General features: G+C 38.6%; 1 protein-coding gene across 2 annotated transcripts in view; it reads left to right on the top strand.

Moving 5' to 3' along the window:
- The window catches only part of ATF6 (activating transcription factor 6), a 236,733-nt gene that overhangs the window by 58,407 nt on the left and 156,880 nt on the right, over nucleotides 1-21,446 (top strand). For both annotated transcript variants that reach the window (XM_010854686.1, XM_010854685.1), the window contains exon 10: nucleotides 19,867-19,998. In XM_010854686.1, coding sequence (XP_010852988.1) covers nucleotides 19,867-19,998 — 132 coding nt within the window. The remainder of the gene's footprint in view (nucleotides 1-19,866; nucleotides 19,999-21,446) is intronic.

Raw genomic sequence — 21,446 nt, 5'->3', positions numbered from 1 at the left:
TCTTTTATGGGTGAAACTAAAACAAGTTGATGGTATAAAACATTAACAGTGTCTAAAACAAATCAAGACAGAAATTTAGTATTAGCTCCCCCCACTTATCCTTGGGGGGTATGTTCCAAGACCCCTCATGGATGGTTAAAATCATGGATAGTATGGAATACTACATATGTATATACACACACACACTATGTTGTTTCCATATGTACATACCCATGATAAAGTTTAATTTCTAGGCACAGTAAGAATAAAAGCAGTAACTAATGATAGAATAGTTATAACAATATACTGTAAGAAAAATTATATGAATGTGACCTGTTTCTCTCTCAAAATAGCTTATGGTAGCAATTAGTACCTTTTCCATTTTAACTAAGCATTTATACACTGTGGCCATAACTTCTGCAGCTTGAGATGTGATGATGAAACTAGTATGATTTCTTTCCCTTCTTCGCAGTTTCATGGATAGAAGATTTGTTCTTACATAGGTCTTAGCAACCTCAGTATACAATTTTTTTCCTTTTCTTATTAAGTAGAGAACCTGACCTTTTCAAATAAAGGAAGCACTTTATGGCTTCTCTTTGGCATGTACAGATTGCCAGCATCACTGCTCCTGCACTTGTTTGCCATTATTAAGTAAAATGAGGGTTACTTGAACACAAGCACTGCAGTATCGATACTGTGACAGTTGACCTGGTATCTGAGATGTCTGCAAAGTGACTTACCAGCGGGATACACTGAGCAAAGGGATAACTGACGTCTTTAAGGGTGGGACTGAGCAGGACAGTTCAAGATTTCATCATGCTACTCAGTGCGCAACTTAAAACAATAATTGTTTATTTCTGGTATGTTTCATATATTTTTATTTTTTTAGGCTGCACTGAGTCTGTTGCTGGGCTCAGATTTTCTCTAGTTGCAAAAAGCAAGGGCTACTCTCTGGTTGCCGTGTGCTGGCTTCTTCCTGCGGTGGCTTCTCTTATAGGGCATAGGCTCTTGGCCTGCAGGCTGCAGTGGTTGCAGCCAGGAGCTCAGTAGTTGTGGCTCGCAGGCTCTAGAGGGAGCAGGCTTCAGCAGTTGAGCTTCCTGGACTAGGGATCAAACCTGTGTCCTCTGCATTGGCTTATCCACTGTACCATCAGGGAAGTCTGTGGTTACCCACAGGTAATTGAAACTGCAGAAAGCAATACCACAGATAAAGGGGGACTACTGTAATTTCTGGATAATAATAACTGATAAATTGTGAGGGGTGTAGCTGAACTTAACGTATTCAAAGTTTGTATTGTTTGAGAAGTAGGTAAAGATAATGACTATGTTTAGAGTGTTAAATTGGTATTTTAAAGTTTTGAAGGGTAACCTCTAGCAAAATAGAATATATCATTGCTAAGTCTAGTGTATCGTGGAATGAGGTGGACAGATTCATTCCAAAAGATGGCATTAAGAGAGAAATAAACAGCTCAATTATGAAAGCACAAAATACTGTAGTAAAAATGAATCTAGAATATTTTCTGTAATCACAATGAGTGGAAATGTACTGAACTCTGCATTTAGAAAGCAAAGATTGTCAGACTGGATTGGGGAGAAAAGCAAAATTGGGCTTTATGCTGTTTATAAGAGAAACACCTAAAAGCATAAAGCTACAAAAAAAGTAGGTGGTCAGAGGATGGAAAAAACAAATAGTAGTCAAAAGAAAGCCTAGCATCAGACACATATATTTTAAGGAGAAAAGCAGTGTTAGACTTAGTCACTACATGTTGATTTAAAGGTTTAGTTTACCAGGAAGATATTATAATTCTAAATTAGTATGTTCCCAGTAATATTCCTTGTAAACAATTACTGACAGACCTACAGGATAAAATTGACCTTCTGCTGCCATAGTGGGAAATTTTAGCATACCTCTCTCAATAATTCATCGACCACATAGATAAGAAAATCTGCAAAGATACAGAAGATTTGATTATTGCCATTATTAAATTTGATCTGGTGGCCATATGTATATACAACTGCATCTGTCAATACAGTTTTTCCAACCGTATGTGAAAGTGTTAAAAAATTAATTTGTACTAGGCCATAAGGGAAATATCAGCAAATTTCAAAAATTAACATATGGAATATATTCACTGTCGGCAATTAAGCTGGAAATCAATAATAAAAAAGATGAAACTTAGAACTTCTAAACCACTAAAAATTAAAAGGCACAGTTCTAAATAACCCATAGATCAAAGAAGAAGTCATAACAAAATTTGATATTAAATTAGATATTAAAATGCTGTTTATCAGACTTTGTAGGAAGCACTATGCTGTGTGGGAAAAACAAATTGCAGAAAAATATTTAAAATATGATTGTATGAAGTTCAAATCAGGAAAACTGTACATTATGTATGCATGTGCATATATGGTATAGCTATAAAGAAAAGCAAGGGAATTGTTATTATTAGATTTAAGAATTGGCATTGAGCAAATTGAACTCACCCCTAGGCTAGGCTAAGTATTTTTTTAATTAAAGGATAATTGCTTTCCAATGTTGTGTTGATATCTGCTGTACAAGAACCTGAATCAGCCATAAGTGTACATATTTCCCCTCCCTCTTGAACCTCCCGGCCCCACCCAGCCCACCGCTCTGGGTTGTCACAGAGCACCAGGTTGAGCTCCTGCGTCTCACAGCAAGTTCTTGCTGGCTTTCCCTTGATGTGTGGTAATATATGTTTCAGGGCTACTCTTTCAGTTGGTCCCGCCCTCTCCTTCCTCTGCTGTGTCCCAGGTCTGTTCTCCTGGTCTGTGTCTCTCTTCCTGCCCTGTAAATATGTTCATGAGTACCATTTTTCTGGAGAAGGCAATGGCACCCCACTCCAGTACTCTTGCCTGGAAAATCCCATGGATGGAGGAGCCTGGTGGGCTGCAGCCCATGGGGTCTCGAAGAGTCGGACATCACTGAGCAACTTCACTTTCATTTTTCACTTTCATGCATTGGAGAAGGAAATGGCAACCCACTCCAGTTTTCTTGCCTGGAGAATCCCAGGGACAGGGGAGCCTGGTGGGCTGCCATCTATGGGGTGGCACAGAGTCCGACACGACTGAAGCGACTTAGCAGCAGTAGCAGTAGCAGCAGCAGCAGTACCATTTTTCTAGATTCCATATGTATATGTGTGTTAATATATGATCTTTGTTTTTCTCTTTCTGACTTACTTCACTCTGTGTAACAGGCTCTCGGTTCACCCACCTAGGTTCAGCTGACACAAATTCATTCTTTCTTATGACTGAGCAATATCCTGTTGTGTGTATGTATCACAGCTTCTTGATCTGCTCATCTGTCAGTGGGTGTCTAGGTTGCTTCCGTGTCCTGGCTGTTGTCAGTAGTGCTGCAGTGAACACTGGGGGTACGTGTGTCTTTTTGAATAGTGGTTTCCTCAGGGTATATGCCCAGTAGTGGGATTGCTGGCTCATATGGTGGTTTTATTTCTAGTCTTCTAAGGAATCTCCACACTGTTCTCCATAGTGGCTGTATCAATTTACGTTCCCACCAACACTGCAAGGGGGTTCCTTTGTCTGCACCTCCTCTCCAGCATTTATTGTTTGTAGGTTTTTGATAATGGCCATTCTGACCTGTGTGTGGTAATACCTCATTTTAGTTTTGATTTGCATTTCTCTGATAATGAATGATGTTAAGCAGCTTTTCATGTGTTTATTATTGGAGAAGGAAATGGCAGCCCACTTCAGTGTTCTTGCCTGGAGAATCCCAGGGATGGGGGACCCTGGTGGGCTGCCGTCTATGGAGTCACACAGAATCAGACACGACTGAAGTGACTTAGCAGCAGCAGCATGTGTATATTGGCTATCTGTATATCTTCTTTGAGGAAATGTTTGTTTAGGTCTTCTGCCCATTTTTGACTGGGTTGGGCTTAGTATTTCTTTTTAGTGTTCCCATATTATCCTGTATATATATAATAGAATGTATCACGTTTTACTGATTATTTGTTGGTCTGTCTGTCATCACTGTTATTGACTCCTTGAGTCCTTTCAGCCATGCTGCATGGCTTTCAGGATCTTAGTTCCCCAAACAGGAATTGAACCTGGACTCCTGCAGTGAGAGCTTCAAATCCTGACCACTGGACTGCCAGGAAATTCCCTCCTTTTTTTTTTTAAAGAAATATACGTATATTCTCAGCATCTGTATTGTGCGTAGTACATTGTAGACACATGTTGCACTGAATTGTGAGGAAAGGTTTAATCATGGTGACAAAGTGGGAACGGCCTTCCAGGCAGAGGGAATATTCTGAATAAATGCTTGGAGAGGTGAAGGAAGATGACTGTTACCTACAGTAAGCTGCAGTCAGGGATGGCTAGAGCTTACCTTGTTCTTATTTATTTTTATTATTAAAAAAATTTTTTTACCTTGCTTTTAGATTGTGTTTGACATATTGTAGCTACTTGATAAATATTTGTTGGATGACAGTTGAGTGACTAAGTGAAATGAATGATTGAATGTGAATGAACGTAGGTTATATGGTAGAGAATGGTAAGCAGTTAGGCTGAAAGGGTGGACTGTGTCTAGGTCACATAGGCCATCATGCTCACAATGAAGGAGAACAGCATAAACAGTGACTAATGCAAGGATGTGTCATAGCAAGTACCAAGTAACTGGTGTATGTTGTGAGTGTTGTACTGAGAAGAGGGAAATAGGTGGAGATAATTATTGTAAAGAAAGACTTTTACAGAGGAGAGTAAAATTAAAAATTTATAAGGAGAGAAGGAGAGATAAACATTCCAAGGGAAATGTATGACGCCTGACAGTAACCAAAGTATAATATAAAAGGTTCCACGGAAGTGGAAAAGAAGTTATCCCCCTCTTATGTTGATATATGGCAAAACGAATACAATATTGTAAAGTTAAAAAATAAAATTAAAAAAAAATAAAAAAAATAAAATAAAAATGGCAAAGAAATTTTTTTTAGCTAATTGATTTATTTTAATTGGAGGATAACTGCTTTCCAGTATTGTGGTGGTTTTTGCGATACATTGACGTGAATCACCCACAGGTACACATGTGTCCCCCCCACTATGCTGAACCCTCAAATCCTGGGCCTCTTACAATTGACTCTGTTTTCTTTATTTTTTCTGATTGTACATTTTCTAAGATACTTTACTTCTCATATCTGTTTTCTTTATCTCATTACTACCACTTCCTGTACTATAAATGTAGTTTCATCTAATCATTTTTCATACACTAAACCTTCTAACAGACACTGAGATTGGATAGGGTCTGGTATAATTGGTTATTATGTTTTAAATGTTATGAGGTTGAGGAAGAGATATTAATATTTTTGTTGTTAGGGAGAGGACTTGTCTTTAGGGTTCCCTCCTGTTGGGTCCCTACTTCCAAGGAGTAGTCAAAGATCATACCTGATGTTGTTCATACTGAAGACATAGTTTTTCATTGCTTCTCTATGCTGTGTTTCTATTTGACTCGGAAGTTTCATTATTTTAAGTTTAACTTCATGACAGTTTCGACATTAGGTAAGTTTAACTTGCTCCTCACCCCAAGGGTTGGTGTAAATCTCAGAGTTATACAAATATTCAGGAAATATAGTGAGGTGGGGAAAATGGGCAGTGTTCATTTTAGACACTTGTAAAAATACTTCTTCATGGAGGGAAGTTGAATTAATTTAAGAAATGAGGGGGAAATAAGGAAAGAGGGGAGGAAAATAGATAAATTTTGATAGAAAGAAAAGAATTTCTAAAAGGTTCTGTTAGCAAATAAAGTTTAACCAGCAACAAATTGTGCTAAAAATACTTCCTTCTTTGTAAAACAAAGTGATTAAGAGCTAGTTGGAAAAACATCAGTCTGAATGCTACTTGTAATTTGTTGTTTATTATTACCTTTATTATATTCTGAGTTTTCTTGACTCTTGAATGATGATAGGGCAACAGCTTTTATCATAGAAGTTTGTCTGATGTTTTGCTAATTTCCCTTTTCTCCTTAATAGTTTGGATGACTTTTTGTTAAATTCTCTCTATACTGGTTTTCAACCTTGCCTGTACATAATCACTATGAAAATCTTAAAAAGACAGCTAACTGAGCCCTACCCCTAATGTATGGAATCTAATGAGATGGGTCTAAATCATTTCTTTTTAAATAAAGCATTTTTCTTTAGATAATCCTGAGGTGTGTCCAGGGTTGAAAACTACTGTGTATAATTTTATATTTCTTCCTTTCTATATATCGACCCCTATGGTGATTGTAAGCATGCTTACCCATTAAATTGGAAGATAATACATGTGAAAGAAATTTTTAAAAATCTCTGGATAGGCACTTGTATATTCCTAGGTTTGTTTTATATAATTGAGGAAATTTATGAACTTGTGTTTTGGAGAGAATAAGAGCCATGACAGAATCCTATAAGAGGAACTTCTTCCTGGCACATAGGACTGCAGTATATAGATTCCTTTGTTACTTCTTCCCCTTTCTACATATTTAAAAAGTCACTTTAACCATTCTCCTTTTCTGCAAATAATAAAGAAGCATCCTTAGGAGGTTTTAAATATACTAAGTCTTAACCCTGATGCTGGGAAAGATTGAAGACAAGAGGAGAAGGGGGTGACAGAGGATGAGATGGTTGGATGGCATCACAGACTCAATGGACTTGAGTTTGAGCAAGCTCCGGGAGATGGTGAAGGACAGAATGGTGTAGCCTGGCATGCTGTGGTCCATGGGGTCGCAAAGAGTTGGACATGACTTAGCGACTGAACAACAACAAAATTAGCAAGTGTTTGAAATTGATAATACTTTTCCTTTGTCCAGGGTTAGGTGCTGTCCTCTCATAAGAACCATAATCTTTACAGTTTAAGACATCAGACTTGGGTGAGGAAGGCAAATCATACTCCGTAGGGGCCAGCTGCTCTGTGGTTTCTTAAGAGACTATGTTGTTAGGGAAAAGATCACCACAGAGAATACGGTATTGAATTTGAGTTGCCTGGAACTGGTTAGAAATAAAATGTCTCTAATTCCAGTATTCTCTGTTTGTCAGCTTTTCATTATTTTTATAGGAAGAGGGTCTAACTTTCCTATATGAGATGAGCCTGTCTCCAAATCTGGCTTCAATTTTTCCCCTTATTCAGTTGCTGAGCACACTTTGCTGTATGATATCACTATTGGCTGTAGGTTAAAAGTTACTCTATAACTTATATGTCAGACTTCAAACCACCAAGTATACATGGTTTTGTTCAGCTAAACTTTAAAATGAAATCTAATTCAAGTTTTTGGCTAAAAGTACTTTCCACATTTATCAAAGTGACACATAAACTGAAGAAATACTATACATCTAAATACTAGGTGTTACTGACTCTGGGATTGCAGAGAGGTAGCGGACCTAACCGGAGAAGGCAATGGCACCCCACTCCAGTACTCTTGCCTGGAAAATCCTATGGACGGAGGAGCCTGGTAGGCTGCAGCCCATGGGATCGCTAAGAGTCGATTACGACTGAGCGACCTTACTTTCACTTTTCACTTTCATGCATTGGAGAAGGAAATGGCAACCCACTCCAGTGTTCTTGCCTGGGGAATCCCAGGGATGGTGGAGCCTGGTGGGCTGCTGTCTATGGGGTCACATAGAGTCGGACACGACTGAAGTGACTTAGCAGCAGCAGACCTAACTGGGGAAGGAAATGGCAACCCACTCCAGTATTCTTGCCTGGAGAATCCCATGGACAGAGGAGCCTAGTGGGCTACAGTCTGTGGGGTCGCAAAAAGTTAGATATGACTGAAGTGACTTAGCCAGCCAGCCAGGAGACCTAAGATTAGTTCTTTTCCCAAGTGTCTAATTTATTCATGTTCTTCAAAAAAGAATCTGTGCAAAGTAATTGGTTCTCTTTTCTTCTAGTCCCTATAGGGTTTCACCCTTTGTTTAAAAAAATGACATAGAGTCTATCAACAGTGCAGAGTTTTGAGGGCATGGAAAATTCTATTGATGATTTTCTTTAGTTTTGGCTTTCTTGTGAGTTACATATAGAGAGACGAATAAGGAGTATTGCAATGGCTTTATAATGTTTTGGCTACCTTTCCCCTCAGACCTGACTCGTCATAGTGAAGGGAAAGCAGTTGAAATCAGAAAGGTACATTCTTTGCTAACTTCCTTTAATACCTTGAGTGAGTCAGTCACTGTGTCACTTTCAAAGATAAGAGGAGATCATGTGGTAACTTCTGCCGCTTCTATCTTGTGAGAGGGCGTCAGTGAGAGACTAGGGCAGATGCAAAAACTGTCAGAGTTTAAGTTGGTTACTTTGATATTTTCTTTAGTCTATAAATCTTAGTTTAATGTGAAACAAGGACCAGTAGCTGATTGTTTAAAATAGCTTTTTCAAACACCATTTTCAATACTGAGCTGTGCAAAACATAAATAATAGAGGGATACTTAGCTTTACTTTGTAATAAGTGAGGGTCTGGCTTAATATTAAGGTAGTATAAAATAACTTTGAAACTTTTGATTTTGCAAAATATATATGTAATTATTACATGTTGTTTCTAGGCAGTTTGCCTAGAAGTTTAATGTCTTATTTTCTCCAGATTTGACCTGTTCTGTCATTTCAGTAAACATTTGAAACTTATATTATAAGGTATATTCTACAGATGGTTTTTGGCTCAGATGTTAAAGTGTCTGCCTACAATGTGGGAGACCCAGGTTTGATCCCTGGGTTGGGAAGATCCTCTGGAGAAGGAAATGGCAACCCACTCTAGTACTCTTGCCTGGTAAATCCCATGGACGGAGGAGTGTGGTAGGCTACAGTCCATGGGGTCACAGAGAGTCAGACACGACTGAGCGACTTCACTTTCACTTCACGAATGGTTTTTAACTGAGTTATAGCTGGTGTAGCAAGAAGTGTGAGTGTGTGCTATGCATCTACACTTCCTGGTGTCTGTGTGTCGTGAACATAAACTGGCACTGATATCTTATGTTACCAGTCAACTTATCACAACCCATGAACTCTGAGAAGCTACTACTGGGGAATCATGGATACTCTGTATGCTTTATGTGGCTTTCTGTCTGAACCCTTTTGGGCTTCCCTGTTGGCTCAGTGGTAAAGAATCCCCCTGCCAATACAGGAGACGTGAGTTTGATCCCTAGGTCAGGAAGATCCCCTGGAGAAGGAAATGGCAACCCATTCCAGTATTCTTGCCTGAGAAATCCCATGGACAGAAGGAGCCTGGCGGGCTACAGTTCATAAGGTCATAAAAGTGTCAGACACAACTTAGTGACTAAACAACAGCAACTCAACCCTTTTATTGGAATTCTCAATAAAGCAGCATTACTTACTTTAATTTTCCTTCCCCCCTTTTTTTGTATAATGTGAATTTGAAAATGAGAGATAAATGGAAATAAGATAGTTGGGAAAAAAGATGAGTATAAAAGTGAAGACAGTTTCAGAATAATCTGCCTGTTTGTTGATACCACCTGTGTTTGGTTGATAAAGGTAGCAGTTTTTTAAGTGTTTTGCTGTTGAGCTTTTATTTATCAAACATTTGCTGTGCAGCAAGTACTAATCTAAGCACTTTATATATTGAACTATAAGGTAAGTATTATTTTCTCCATTTTACATATGAGGAAACTGAAGTCATAGCTAACATTCGGCAGAGCTAGAATTCAGTTTGTATTTGGAGCCCTTGTGTTAATCATTAATAGAACAACAGCCATTTATGCAGAGAAAAAGATCCAATAATGTTACCCATTTCCCTAAAGCTTAAGATTGGATGTAAAAGGAGAAAATATTTATTTTATGGGTTGATGGGATTGATGGGACTATAACAGAAGAGATTGCACTGAAATTTATAGTCATTTAAGAAAGATTAGAGCATGCCTTTTTCAAGTGAGAGGATACAAAAGAGTTGTTCACACACAAACTTACTGTATTAAATATTGATTTATTGACTTCAGAAATTTAATAACTAGAGTGTATTAGTTATCAATTGCTGTGTAGCAAACCACCCCAAAACTTAAGAGCTTAAAACAACAACAGTCATTTACTTGGCTGAAACACCAGCAGTTTGGGAGGTGCTCACTAGAGACAGCAGTTGTTTGCTCCATGGAGTGTCAGCCGGGTTGACTCAGGGTGGAGGACCTGCTTGGAGATGGCTCACTCGTCATAGCCAGCAGGTTGGTGCTGGCCTCAACTGGGACTGAGCCAGGGCTGTTGGCTAGGGGTCTCCTTCTTCCTTTAGCTGGACCACTCCGCAAGCTGCTTGGCCTTTCTCAGAGTCTAGTGACTAGATTCCAAGAATGAGCACTACCTGTTAGAAGAGTGCTTGCTTTATAATTGTTCGTTGAATGGATGAAAGAATCTCAGGTTGTCTTCTTGCTCTTGCCGGCTTGCTTGGCAAACTGCCGCTGTACGTATGTGTTTCTTCTCCAGGTCTGGTAATCCGTGGTTCTGAGAACTACTATTTAGAGGAATTTTTTTTTTTTTTTTTAATCTTGACTATTGATCTGTTGCTTCAAATTTCTGTTTCTAGTAAATTGCCCCCAGTTACTACAAGTCTGCAAAAATCATCTGCGAACCATTCAATAAACAGAGAAAAATAGCTTTTTTAAGATTTGGAGAACTCCCTTGAGAACTCCCTGTCTTTAGCCTCAGTTTCAATGAAAATTAACATAATTTCCTGTTCCTGCATCTGGAGATGGTATAATAATGAGTTCACCACCTGCTATTCTTGAGTTGTGCCTTAGTTTTCTCTAAAATAAAGATCTGGATTTTTTCTCCTGGCAAGAGGCAGAATGTTACATAAAATAACATTTGTTACTTAAGGAAAAAAAAAAAAAAGAAATGCCTCCTGTGGGTTAGGCATTGTCTTAGAACAAAATACACATACAGGAACATACAGATAGTAAACATAATAAGTAAAATGATAGAAAAAAGGGATAAAATATAGTAGGGTAAACAGTTTTACAAGTGTGAGGGTGGTTATTGGAATTGTAGTTTTAAATAGTTGTCATTGTAAAGTAGATATTTGAACCAAGGCTTAAAAGTGGTAATTATCCATATGGATGTTTGGGGAAAGGGCATTCCAGGCAGAGGGAACAAAGGTGTTAGGGTGGGAGTGTGCCTTGCATGTTCCAGGAAAAGCAAGGGGGTTGGTGTGGTTGGACTAAAGTGAACGAGGGGGAGAGTAGCAGGGGATGGGGCCAGAGAGGTTAGGTACAGGGAGGGAATTAACTTAGCGAGGCCTTGGTCATTTTAAAGATTTGGGCTTTTACCATGATACAGATGGGGAGCCATCTGAAGGTTTTGAGCAGCGGAGTGACATAGTCATCTGACCTAGATTTTAAAACAATCACTCCAGTTGCTATGTTGAGGATAGCCTGAACCTTGGCAGGCGGGAAGACAAGCTGTGCCACTAACTGCTGTGTCATCTTCCTTTCTGATTTATAAGGCATGTTCTCATCCATCATATCATTTGAATCTTTGAAAACTGCTGTGAAGAGAGGAATTGGAGGCTCAGAGAAGTTAACCAACTTTCCCAGAATGACTCGGGGAGTCTCAGAGCCACATGTTGAATGCACATCTCTTGATTCCAAATTTTGTGTTCTTTCCACTATTCCACATTAAAACCTAAGGATCTTCCCGCTCTTTCCAAATCCTAAAGTGATTTCAGTTTTTCATATGCAGTGTTCAGGGAGAGCAATAGCAGCAAATGGGTTTCTTTTGGGGATGGGAACTGTAAGATTCTTACCTGCTGAAATGGCTTGACTTTGAAATTGACCAGCTGGTACCATAAGGAAACAGGTTTGTGACGGGTAGTATAGATTTGGAGATGTGCCATTTTTTGTTGAGCTACTTGGTACGAAAATTGGGTATCTGAAATCATATCTTAATAATTAAGTTGGCTTCATAAGTGAAACAGTTGTTAGCTTTTAGAATTTCATAAATGAAAAAATAAAGTAACAGTTCTTATAATACTTTTTCCAGGCTTCTGGAGAAATTGAAGTTATTTATGTTTTATTAATCTGTGCTTTTCAGGCCCACTGACCCCCAGCATGAGCAGCGTTTGTCGGTGTAATGGTTATTCTGAGCCTTAAAACTTGTAACTCTTGCAGGGTAGCTTGTTTCTGGTCACAGAGACATAGAGACTTCTGTTTTTTAAAATATTTATTAGTTTATTTGAAAATACTGAATAGAATGTGATTTAAGCTAATTATGAAAAGTGTGATTAGATCACCCTATTTATATCATGAACTATAACAGTTAATCATTATACTAACTCTTATTGTGACTGAGTCATCTCCTTGTGTTTTGGGAAATTTTTTTCCAAAATTAACAAAAAGAGACACTGAATGATGCAAAAACACTCATGCCAAGCATCTGAAAGTTCATATCAACAACAATTTTCTCATACTCTTTTGTACGTTTGGCTGTTTTGACTGTCAAATTCCTTCCTTCATATTTGTGTTGTCAAAGTTGTATGAAGACAGTCTTGTATTCTGCTAGTAAAATAAAGCTCCTTCATGTATTTCAAATATTAATAAAAACAAGGGAAATGTAAACTTACAGTTATTTAGATGGTTAGTTTCTGTAAGTCATTTCATAGTTTGAAGCATATATAGTTGTTTTGAGCTGAATTGGACAGTCAGCGTCTCTGTAATTTAGCTTAAGAGAAATTTCATTTTAAGACTTCAAAAAAATTTACAAGGACTTGGGGCCGAAAGACAACAACTACCAAAAATAAACAAGTGAAAAACTTTAAAAGCTTCTTTACAGAATTTCCTGATATATTGCCTTCAAAATACATTCAGGCCAAATGGATAGATAAGAAAATTGAGACTCATAGACTGTTTGGATGCTTTTTTATTTTTCTTCTTCTAGTCATTTTTAAAAATTTTATTTATTTTAATTGGAGGCTAATTACTTTACAGTATTGTGGTGGTTTTTTCATACATTGACATGAATCAGCCATGGGTGTACATGTGTCCACCCATCCTGGACCCCCCTTCCCCCACTCCCACCTCCTTCCCTCCCCCATCCCTCTGGGTTGTCCTGGAGCACTGGCTTTGAGTGCCCTGCTCCATGCATTGAACTTGCACTGGTCATCTATTCCACATATGGTAATACACATGTTTCAATGCTATTCTCTCAAATCATCCCACCCTCGCCTTCTCCCACATAGTCCAAAAGTTTGTTCTTTACATCTGAGTCTCTTTTGCTGTCTCACATATAGGGTCATTGTTACCGTCTTTCTAAATTCCATATATATGCGTTAATGTACTGTATTGGTGTTTCTCTTTCTGACTTACTTCACTCTGTATAATAGACTCCAGTTTCATCCACCACATTGGAACTGACTCTTTTTTATAGCTGAGTAATATTGCATTGTGTATATGTACCACAACTGCCTTATCCATTCGTGTGCCAATGAACATCTAGGTTGCTTCAGTGTCCTAGCTATTATAAACAGTGCTGCAGTGAACATTGGGGTACATGTGTCTCTTTCCATTCTGGTTTCCTCGGTGTGTATGCCCAGCAGTGGGATTGCTGGGTCGTATGGCAGTTCTGTTTCCAGTTTTTTAGGGAATCTCCACACTGTTCTCCATAGTGGCTGTACTAGTTTGCATTCCCATCAATAGTGTAAGAGGGTTCCCTTTTCTCCACACCCTCTCCAGAATTTATTGTTTGTAGACTTTTTGATGGTAGCCATTCTGACCAGCATGAGATGGTACCTCATTGTGGTTTTGATTTGCATTTCTCTGATAATGAGTGATGTTGAGCATCTTTTCATGTATTTGTTAGCCTGGATATTTATTTTTTGCCTCTTCTCTGTCTTACTTCCTTGTTAAAAATGCTTTGTTGACTCTGTGTAATGAAAGTGTTGTGAAGATCATGTTTGTGGAGTCCATTGAATGAGATCTGAGTGAGCCCTCAGGCTAAAAAAGGGTAAAATTATTAAAGTTGTTATGGTTAAACATATATTTGTCATTACACTCTGATAATCATTTTCTCATGTGGGCAGTGGGAATAATAGTGATCACTTATGAGCCAAACCAATCAACATTAAAACTGATTTCTAGCAAGTGTAGCTGCTAAGTGATTATGACTGCTAAGTGATTACAGTCCAATAACAGATGGAATAAACTGAACTGACAGTTAAATGCAAGGCATTTCCTTGTGACAGTTATAAATTGTGACTTGAAATCCCAGTTTTCATAGTGGTAGTAAAATCATCTAAAGAACAATAATCAGTAGAAGAACTCTTTAAAAACTCCCAAGTACTGATGGTTATGAACTATTAATAATTTACTTTAGGGACTTCCCTGGTGGTCCAGTAACAGGGGGCCCAGGTGTGATCATTGGTTGGGGAACTAGATCCCGCATGCCGCAACTAAAGACTCCACATGCTGCAACAAGTATCAAAACCCCACATGCTGGAAGTAAGACCCAGTGCAGCAAAATAAATAAAATAAATATAAACCTCTAAAAAATAACTTACTCTATTAATCATCCGTAAACCACATACATCGTTTTTGATTGTGTCCTTCCACAGCCATTTCATCTAACTGCCCCATCCTTTTCCCCACACTGTTCACTTTTGTTGGATTTATTGTGAAAAACATGTAACTTTTAGGGAATTGAGGTAGGAAAGATGTTATGAGAAACCAGATTAGTTTAAAATAGTGGTTCTCAAACATTGACGTGTATCATGTGGACAGCTAGTTAAAACACAGATTGTTAGGCACCACTTCCAGGGTTTCTGGGTGCGTAGGACTGCAATGGGACCTGAGAGTTTGCATTTCTAACCAGTTATCAGGTGATGCTAATGCTGCTGGTCTGGGTACTGCACTTTGTGAGAGTCACTGTGCTAGAGGAAGGTGCCTTCTGATCCAGAAGGACTAACTGTGTTCGTTGCTAGCTGACAGTAGGATTCAGGGAAGGAGAAATGGAAAAGCTACTCCCAGAAGCCATAGCAGCCACTTTAACTTAGCACTTACCTGTGAGAGCCTCACAAACAGCTTTAAGATCCCTAGCCAGGAAATAGGTAAAGCAGAGGAACGGTCCTAGTGTTCTGCTGTTTTTCTGGCAGTGATAGTCACCAAGTAGTCTAGATGGGTAGGGGACAAACGTGATATCAGTTTCTAAAAGAAAGAAGGTAGATTTCTCCCATTATACCAGGGAATTTAACATTAGTCACATGGAAGATGTTGATATAGAAAGGGACAGGATAACTGGGAACCAAAATTAAAACAAGAATAAAACATACCAGTTTTGTTTCTTTTATTGAATAAATTGCTAGACTTACTGCTGCTGTGGCAGGCGAGGCCACCCGTAAGTAATCTAGCCTTGCAGTACTCTTAGTCTCGTCTCTCCCTTCTCTCTTTGCGATGGTCCCTTTCCCTCCGTGCTTATACATGCACATGTCCACCCATATACCTTCTCCTGCTTTACTTGGAATTTCTCAAGCAAATCATACTCTCCTGTGACTGTGTCCTTTTTCATATTAGTCTGCATGAAATGCCTTTTCTCACTCCCATCCTCCTTTTCTACCTGTTTATTTACTGCTTGTCATTTAAAGATAACTTCATGATCCTCTTGGTAAAGATCAAATGCCCTAGCTATATGCTTCTGTAACATTTGGCATTAACTGCTATTACGCTGCTAATCCCTCTATTATCTTGTATCTGTATCCACCCCCCCAACATACACACACACAGAAACACTTATACACACTATATTTGGTTTTATCTCTGAGTCTTTAGTATCAAATATGATTCCTGGAACATAATAGGTGTCTAGAACATGTTGAATAAATGAGTGAGTCAATCAGTCATTCTGGGAAATGTCATCAACATAAGGCAGTGATGATGTTCTAATCCTGGACCCAAATCCTGGCTTCATTAATTACTCAGAGCATGTACATTTCTGACACCAATTCCAATGTGTGTTTTTCCACACCACCAAACAGTTCTCCTAAGGATTCTGATTATCCAGTTCCAAAGTATGGAGAGATTTTCCCCGTACCAACAAGCACGGACACCAGCTGGGTGTCCTACAATTCAGCTTAATTCTGATACAGCCAGTGTGGAGACAAGGTCAGATTCCACAGATTAGGGGCTCAGTCCTACAAGAGTTACCCTCTCCCGCTTCAGACATCAACTGCAAATCCAGGTTGTCACCTGTGCTTCTGGCCAACCAGCTATAGAGCAGAGGATCCCACAATCCTCAGGTTCCTGTTTGTTTGCTGGAGTGGCTCACAGAAGTCAGAGAAACATTTTGCTTACTAGAATACCAGTTTATCATTAAAGGATATAACTCCGGAACAGCCAGGTAGAAGAGCTGCATGGGGCAAGGTATGGGGGAATGGACAGGGAGCTTCCATGACCTCTTCAAGCTCACCACTGGCTCTGAATGTTCACCAACCCAGATGCTCCCTGAATCCCTTCGTTTTGGGTTTTTATGGAGGCTTCATGACAGAGACACGGTTGATTAAGTCATTTGGCCATTGGTGATTGAACCTAATCTCTAGTCCCTTTCCCTTTCCTGGAGGTGGGGGTGCGAGTTGGGACTGAAAGTTCAAACTCTGTATTCTATGACTGATTCCTCTGGGGACTAACCCCCATCCTTAGGCAACCCAAGGGCCTTCCAGAGTCACCTCATTAACATAGCATATGGCACCTTTATGGGTCTCATCACTTGGGAAATTCGCAAGGATGTTAGGAACTCTGGGCCAGAAAAATGTTGCCACCAAATATGTATTTCTTTTTATAAATCACCACATCACAGCATGACCTTCTGCAAACTTTAAACTCTTTTGAGCCTCAACTTTCTTTGAGCTTTGATTCCTTAGTACGTAGAAGGTGCTCAGAAAATGGTAGCTGCTGTTATACTGCATTTGCATCTTAGGAGAATGTTTAACAGTCTTGTAATATCCCTATGGTCAAGACAGGGGTTTTGGACTAGGAGATATTATGATTAATTCATAAGTGTTTTACTTATGTTTTTACAAACTTAGAAGGTGCTGCCTGGGAGCATGCTCCAGGGCTTAATTTCTTTTCTTCTTGATATCTTAACAACAGCTTAGCTGAGGATGTTGGTGGCATGTTGTTCCTTGCTTTGAAGGAGAATTTCTGTTGTTAATTAGGATCTGAAAAGTCCTTGAATGATATTTTAAAGGGAATTAACGTAAATTACTCAACGGGATCACAAAGCTCAGTTATGTAAATTCTAAATTGGAAGTGGGAGAAGAAGGGAAGGGAAGGGAGGGTAATAGTCCAGTTTGTAAGAAGAGTTGGAATTTTAATTAAACCAACTTCAATATAGAGTCTGATGTAACTGCCAAAAAAGCCTGTGTGATATTAGGCTGCATTGGTGGAAGAATAATATTTAGAACATGGGAAGGAATTACCCTGTTCCGTCCTGTAGTGGTCATACCACCTGAGAAGTACTGTGGCCAGTTCTGGACATCATCTCTGAGAAGCATATTGAGGGGGGAGTGACCACATATGCTGAAGGAACCTAAGACTGTACTGTAAAGAGGAACATGTGGAAGAAACTACAGCCATGAAAAAGAAAGCCTGAAGTGAGGGCTGAGGGGTGTTAGGTTTCTTTGGATATTGGAAGAAGGCTTGCTTATTAGGTATGTACTGAATACAGAGTCCAGAATTTGTACCAAGACTAGTGGTACTAGTTGAAACATTTTTAGTTTAAAAAAAAAAAAGCGACCCTATTGAAGTGAATTGCAGGGAGGGACACCCAGAATTTGCTCCTCTCCCAAACCCTGTTCCTTCCTAGGAGCTTTTAGCTCAACACTATCCAGTAGAAATAAAATGTGAGTGGGGTTCAGACCCAATTCTTAAATAGAGTGGTAGAGTTTCTCCTAGTCATTGGTGAGATTGACGGAGTACGTCCACCAAACAGGAATGTTATTATGTGGATATTTCACAATTGCAATGGAGAGGTAGGTTGATAGGAGGTGAATAATTCTGTAAACTGGGGTGAGTTCTTTTTAAAAAAATAATTTCATTTATTTGTTTATTTTCGGCTGTGCTGGGTCTCTTGCCGGGCGGGCTTTTCTCTAGTTGCTGAGAGCGGAGGCTGCTCTCTAGCTGCGGCGCACGGGCTTCTCGTTGTGACGGCATGTCTCGTTGTGGAGCACGGGCTCTCAGGTGCCTGGGCTGCGGTTCCTGGGCTCAGTAGTTGTGGTGCCTGGGCTTAGTTGCTCTGCAGCACGTGGGATGTTCGCAGATCAGGGCTTGAACCTGTGTCTCCTGCGTAGCGGGTGGATTCTTTACCACTGAGCCACCAGGGAAGTCCTGAGGGGGAAGTGTTTACCTTTGATTTTGTTTAGGCTTACTTTCCTAGGTAGACGTTTTGGCATCACCCTTGAAAGGATTAAAAAGTAAACCCTCTTCCAAAATGTAAGGTTTGAAAAGAAAAAACACATTCTACAGTTATCATCACACTCTTCATTTGGCTTCCCTACAAAATTGTTTTTGTTTACTGCTTATCTCATGTTTTCTAAAATACTCACCAGGCTAAGTGTTCATAAGTTTAGTGGGGTATTCCACAGCCTTTTATCTCATTTGTAGCAGGGTTTATACTGTTCCTGACTACTCAGGTGAACATTCTTTCTGAAAGATACAGTTGTAACAAAATGGAGCCTCAGTTGTAGCAAAATTAGATTTTACACCATGACCATCATTAGATGGTAACCCCTGAAGAGTCTGTAGTGTGCCCGCGCGCCACAGCACATCCTGTGAGAAACACTGGATGATGGTGACTCCAGGAAGGAAGGATTGCAGAGAATGGGGAATATAGCAAGGCATCAGGAAGAGACTCTACAGTGATGTGCATGCTTTTCCTTCCACCTAACATCCCTTTCTCCAAATCTGGAGGCAAAGTACTCCACCTGAAAGAACTCCTTTTCTCTTAGAATCTCGGTGCCCTTAACTGTGACCCTCTCATCAGCCTTATTTCCTTCCTACGCTTCATCCCTCTAAATAGAATCTGGTATCCCTTCTTTTGTGCTTCCCTAGGGAAATTCCCTTTGTGTTGAATTTCAAGAAGATTTTGACTAGTATAAGTTATATATGTGGCACTGTAAAATTAAACACACAAGATATCATATCGATGAGCCAGATTTCTAAGCCCTTGATTAGTTAGTTGAAAGTGTTAAATAACTATTGCAATAATATATATCTATGTTTGCCCCAGATACATACAAAAAGATTTAGGAAGAGTGAAGAGAAAGGAGTAAATCAACATTTAAAAAATTTCTGTTGACTTTATTTGATAGCCTGCCTTCTGGGATGGTGAAAATCTAGTGAATTTGATTGTTGATAAAGAGAATAATTCCTGTTTTATTTGAAGTATTTCTTCTTTGAAAACATCAATCTGAAGCATCGAGGAAGACTTCTTATTCTAGTTATTATCTGAGTTTGGAATTTGTTTATATGTACATTGGACCTATTTTTACTTTATATATATGTGTATATTCACATGCTAAGTCACTCAGTTGTGTCCAACTCTTTGCGACCCCATGGAGTGTACCCCCCAGGCTCCTTTGTCCATGGAATTCTCCAGGCGAGAATACTGGAGTGGGTTGCCATGTCCTTCTCCAGGGATATATTCATAGTTTAAAGCATATAGAATACTGACTTTTTAAAACAGTTTATAAATAATGTACTTCTATAGTTAGAAAAATTATTTTCAAAATTGTTTTTCATGTATGTGTAGGATGCCAAGCTAGGGATTTGACCATATCAGTAAGCTGTTTTGACTTACCTCTATACCTAGTATTCTTGCTGTGTGTACAGAATTCTGATTTGCTTCAGAGCTACACGTAGTATGTGTATGTATGACAAATTTTTCTTCAATTATTTGCTAACATTTTAACATTTTCAGCATGTTGGAACAAGATTCCAAGAGAATGAATCCTAGTGTGAACCCTACAAATCAAAGGAGGCATCTTCTAGGATTTTCTGCTAAAGAGGAGCAAGACACATCAGATGACATCATCCAGAAAAACAGCTACAGGTTAGATTTATATCTAAATTGTTTATACACAATTTCAACTAGTAGAGCAAACAAGTTACAAGGATGTTCATAAATTTTACCAAGATCAGTTCTAAGGGTAAATTTCCTTTTTAAAAACTGTCCCAGTTTTAGAATTCTTGTAGAGCTGGGACCTTAAAATCTCGGTTTGTGTGTACTACTATATGCGTTGAAACACATACATTATATATTACACATGGTATATTGTTTGTAGTGCTTTAGTATAGTTATTTTACTGTCATATGTTTATATATATAGTGTAATATTTGTTACTGTATCATCTGTGATGGATATGATTTGGTGGAATGATATGGCTGAATCCATTTGCAGTTATTAGATAAAATCATTTATACTTGTTTATTGTGATTTTTATTGAATCTCTTGTTATAATTTAATTCTGTCTTCATAAATTTCCATATAGCTTGGAAGTAGTAAAGACAACTGTATGAAAATATAATTTTTACCTATGGCAAGTAGAAGAAGGTTATAGTGGCCCTTTTCAAAAATGTTTTTGATAAACATTTCCGTGTGATTTATAATTTTTATTAGAGTCAAGTGGAGCTAGGTCCTTGAATTACAAGGCAAAGGGAGGTTATAGTATGTCAACCATGGCACAGAATAATGCTTGAAAATCATTAAAGATTTGATTACTCTTAACTCTGTAAGGTTTCACAGGCCAAAGGCCATAGGGGAATCATTCTTCTGATTTTTACTCTGTTACACCCATACCACTTAATGAGAGTATTACCATAGTCCTTCAGGCTTGTCTTCATTCAGTCTTCCTGGAAAAAAACGCTAGTATTCACTTTTTTTAAGAATCTTCAGTGTGCAAAATACTGCGCTAAATATGGCAGATGATCCAAAGAATTCTATGGTAGTAACTGTAATGCAACATAGAATGTGATAGATGTTGGAAAACATAACATTTCCTGCCTTTTTTTTACATGCCCAAATTAGCCATACTTCTGAAATACTGATCTTAGTGATTGTATAAGTCTCCCTGAACGTTACTGGAGTTTAATAGTAATAGTATTTTTAATTTGCTAAATAATTTTTCCAAGTTAGCCCTGCATATGCTGTAATTTTGAGTTCTGTTGTTGTCTATGTAAGATCCAGCAAAAGTTACATTTTTCATAGATAGCCTTTGGATTTATGAGAGTTGAGAGTACGCCACTTATGTTTTATAGCTTGTTGCTAAAAATAGAATGGAATTAGACACCTGAAATTACTGTTCAGGTAAGCGTTATAAAAATATTTTGTATTTTTCACAAACTACAATAAATAAAAGCTTTCAGTTACTTGTCCATGTTAGAGTAAGATAATATGGTGGTTCGTGGAAAGCACAGTCCTTTGATCGTATTAGCTCTAACTAGAGGTCTGAATGACTTTTAGGCTGTAATTTATCAGCTTTCAAAATAATTCGTGAAGTG

Source organism: Bison bison, unplaced genomic scaffold, assembly GCF_000754665.1.
Source record: "Bison bison bison isolate TAMUID 2011002044 unplaced genomic scaffold, Bison_UMD1.0 scf7180017864346, whole genome shotgun sequence".
Classification (NCBI taxonomy): Eukaryota; Metazoa; Chordata; class Mammalia; order Artiodactyla; family Bovidae; genus Bison; species Bison bison.
The sequence above is the reverse complement of the archived record's forward strand: the minus strand, read 5'-3'. Positions and strand labels throughout refer to the sequence as shown.